We start from the raw sequence: 2,386 nt of genomic DNA on the forward strand, positions 1-2,386 counted from the left end.
TAATATTATTTAAAATGTTTTATTCTTTATTGCCAGAAAAGGTGCTTATAAGTACAATTATTATCATTATTATTATTTATTATATAATTTATTTTATTCTTTATTGCCTGAAAAGGTGCTCATAAGTACAATTATTTATTTTATTTTTTTATTATACATTTTATTTTATTCTTTATCGCAAGCAAATGTGCTTATAAGTACAATTCCTGTTTATTACGTAACACTACAGTGACGCAACAAAGGGGGCGGGGCCTCCACTCCCGCGAGGACCACTCCAGTGGGAGGATGTCGTGGAGATGTCTCACTCTGCTCACCTTTCCGGGAACCAAAGAAGTTGTGAATAGTGTGAATCACTGGAGCCAATACTATCTTTATATTTAGGGGTTTTAAGGTTAGTTTAAGGTTTTTAGGACAGGACTTTAATGTTGCATTTTTATGGAAAAAATTAATAATATTCTGCTTCTTGTCCAAAGGATCCTATTATTATTATATGATTCTTCTTCTTTTATTTGTATTATTTCCAACTACTACTGCAAACCAATATGTATGTATATATATATATATATATATATATATATATATATATATATATATATATATATATATATATATATATATATATATATATATATATTATCGTTGAGTCAATTAAGTAGGTTTGGGAGATATATCAGAATATTATAAATAATATGTTTGAATATTAATATATTTCACAATATGTGAACTGCCTTTAGGTATAATCTCATATAGGATATGTTATATAAAGAATAAATAACAAACAATATAGATATTTGGTTTTAATCTCTTAAAATAACCCAACTACAAACGGGTTATGTTAGGTCAGTTTTGGGTCAGTGTTAGGTCAGTTTTAGGTCAGTTTTGGGTCTGTTTTCAGTCAGATTTTGGTCATTTCTTACATGCCATTTTTTCAGAAATTGTAAGCCTGCATAAAAGTACAGTATTTGCGAAAATGGCGGAGTGAGTCTTCGGTTCAATAGACCATCTTTGTCCAGTCTCATCGCGAGCTCCTGCGCGCAGCCTCCCTGCATCCTAGCGCGAGGAGCATCAGTCACTGCGCACGGCACCGAGCGAGCAGAGCAGAGCAGCGACACCAGCCAGCGGACATATGAAGGCTTTCCTACCCTGGATCGGCGGCTTGTTTTCGGTCTTTTCCTCTCGTCGTCGTCGCTTCTCTATGGATGTGAAATAAAAAGCGGGCCGGTAGTCAGTCGGTGTCCTCTCTCCATCTCTCTCCATCTCTCTCTCTCTCTCTCCGCTCTTCTCCCCGCTCCGTCAGGACCGCATCCTGCCTCAAAAGCCACAAAATGGCGGACATCATCGAGCTGGGACCCGCCTACGGTAAGAGCCCGAGCCAGGCCTTTTATTTCCCCACGTACTGAATCCAAATGTCCCCTGTCTGGCATGTCTAACTGTATTGTATGCTTCGACACAGACGTATAAATAAGATCTCCATACACTGGTTTATTTGTTAGTCACTTACAATCCCTCTGCGTGGCTGGATGTAGCCTAGATGTTTGTGTTTCCTTTATTATTTTATGGTCTGACTGCCTGTCTGTTTAATATAAATGAAGACATTTAAAAAAGAGAGAGAGAGGGAGCCAGGCCCTTTCTGCTTTACGTCGAAATAAGTCGTTTAAAATACCAGTTTTGTCCCAAATATGATCATATGACAGGTGTGTTAAGACTAAAATGTGATGTGTCATCTTCACCCTTAAGCTAAAACAACCGTTGGTGTCATCTACGAAAACAAACGGTTATTTATTCAAATATTCGAACGTCAACCGTCTTCTAACGTCTTCTAACGTCTTTCTGACTGTTTGTGACTCGACTGGAGAGAAAAGGTGTTAAAGGGCGACCGTTTTAACAGTTTTTTGTTTAAATTACAACAAAAAAACCATTTCGGGATTCAGTCAACAACAGCGGGAGGCGAAGTAGAAAATGGCGTTGCGGTGTTTAAAGCGTGATAATGTGAAAATACACATCGGAATGAGTAAATGACATCGTCTGTGATCCCGAACAAACAAACAGGGCGTTCTGCCTGCCTGCGACGCACGCACACACAGTCTCGCGGGGCCTCATCATCACCAGCATCAACATCAGTGCGCGTGCCCGTCGGGGTGGGTACGGGGGTGACGTCATGTCTGTACTACTGTCTTGTGGGGACACAGAAACCCTGACGTAGCTGATATTACTGTCAGATCCTTTACTGCAGTCCAAATACTCCGTTAGGGTACACAGAAATACACGTTATTACTAATACTCTGAACAGTATTGACTCATCGTATGGTTTGTGTGTACACATATTAATTTGTTATTGAGCTGCAGAGCACGCATGCACGCACACACACACACACACACACACACA

The 2,386-nt window shown here is 39.3% G+C and overlaps 1 protein-coding gene across 1 annotated transcript in view; it reads left to right on the forward strand.

The window, feature by feature from the left end:
• Window positions 1-1,060: 1,060 nt before the first annotated feature.
• Window positions 1,061-2,386, forward strand: part of LOC114557935 (synaptotagmin-11) — a 22,787-nt gene continuing 21,461 nt past the window's right edge. The window contains exon 1 of the mRNA XM_028581668.1: window positions 1,061-1,359. Within this exon, the coding sequence (XP_028437469.1) occupies window positions 1,326-1,359 (34 nt within the window). The 5' untranslated portion in view covers window positions 1,061-1,325. The remainder of the gene's footprint in view (window positions 1,360-2,386) is intronic.

Source organism: Perca flavescens, chromosome 6, assembly GCF_004354835.1.
Source record: "Perca flavescens isolate YP-PL-M2 chromosome 6, PFLA_1.0, whole genome shotgun sequence".
NCBI classification, from domain to species: Eukaryota; Metazoa; Chordata; class Actinopteri; order Perciformes; family Percidae; genus Perca; species Perca flavescens.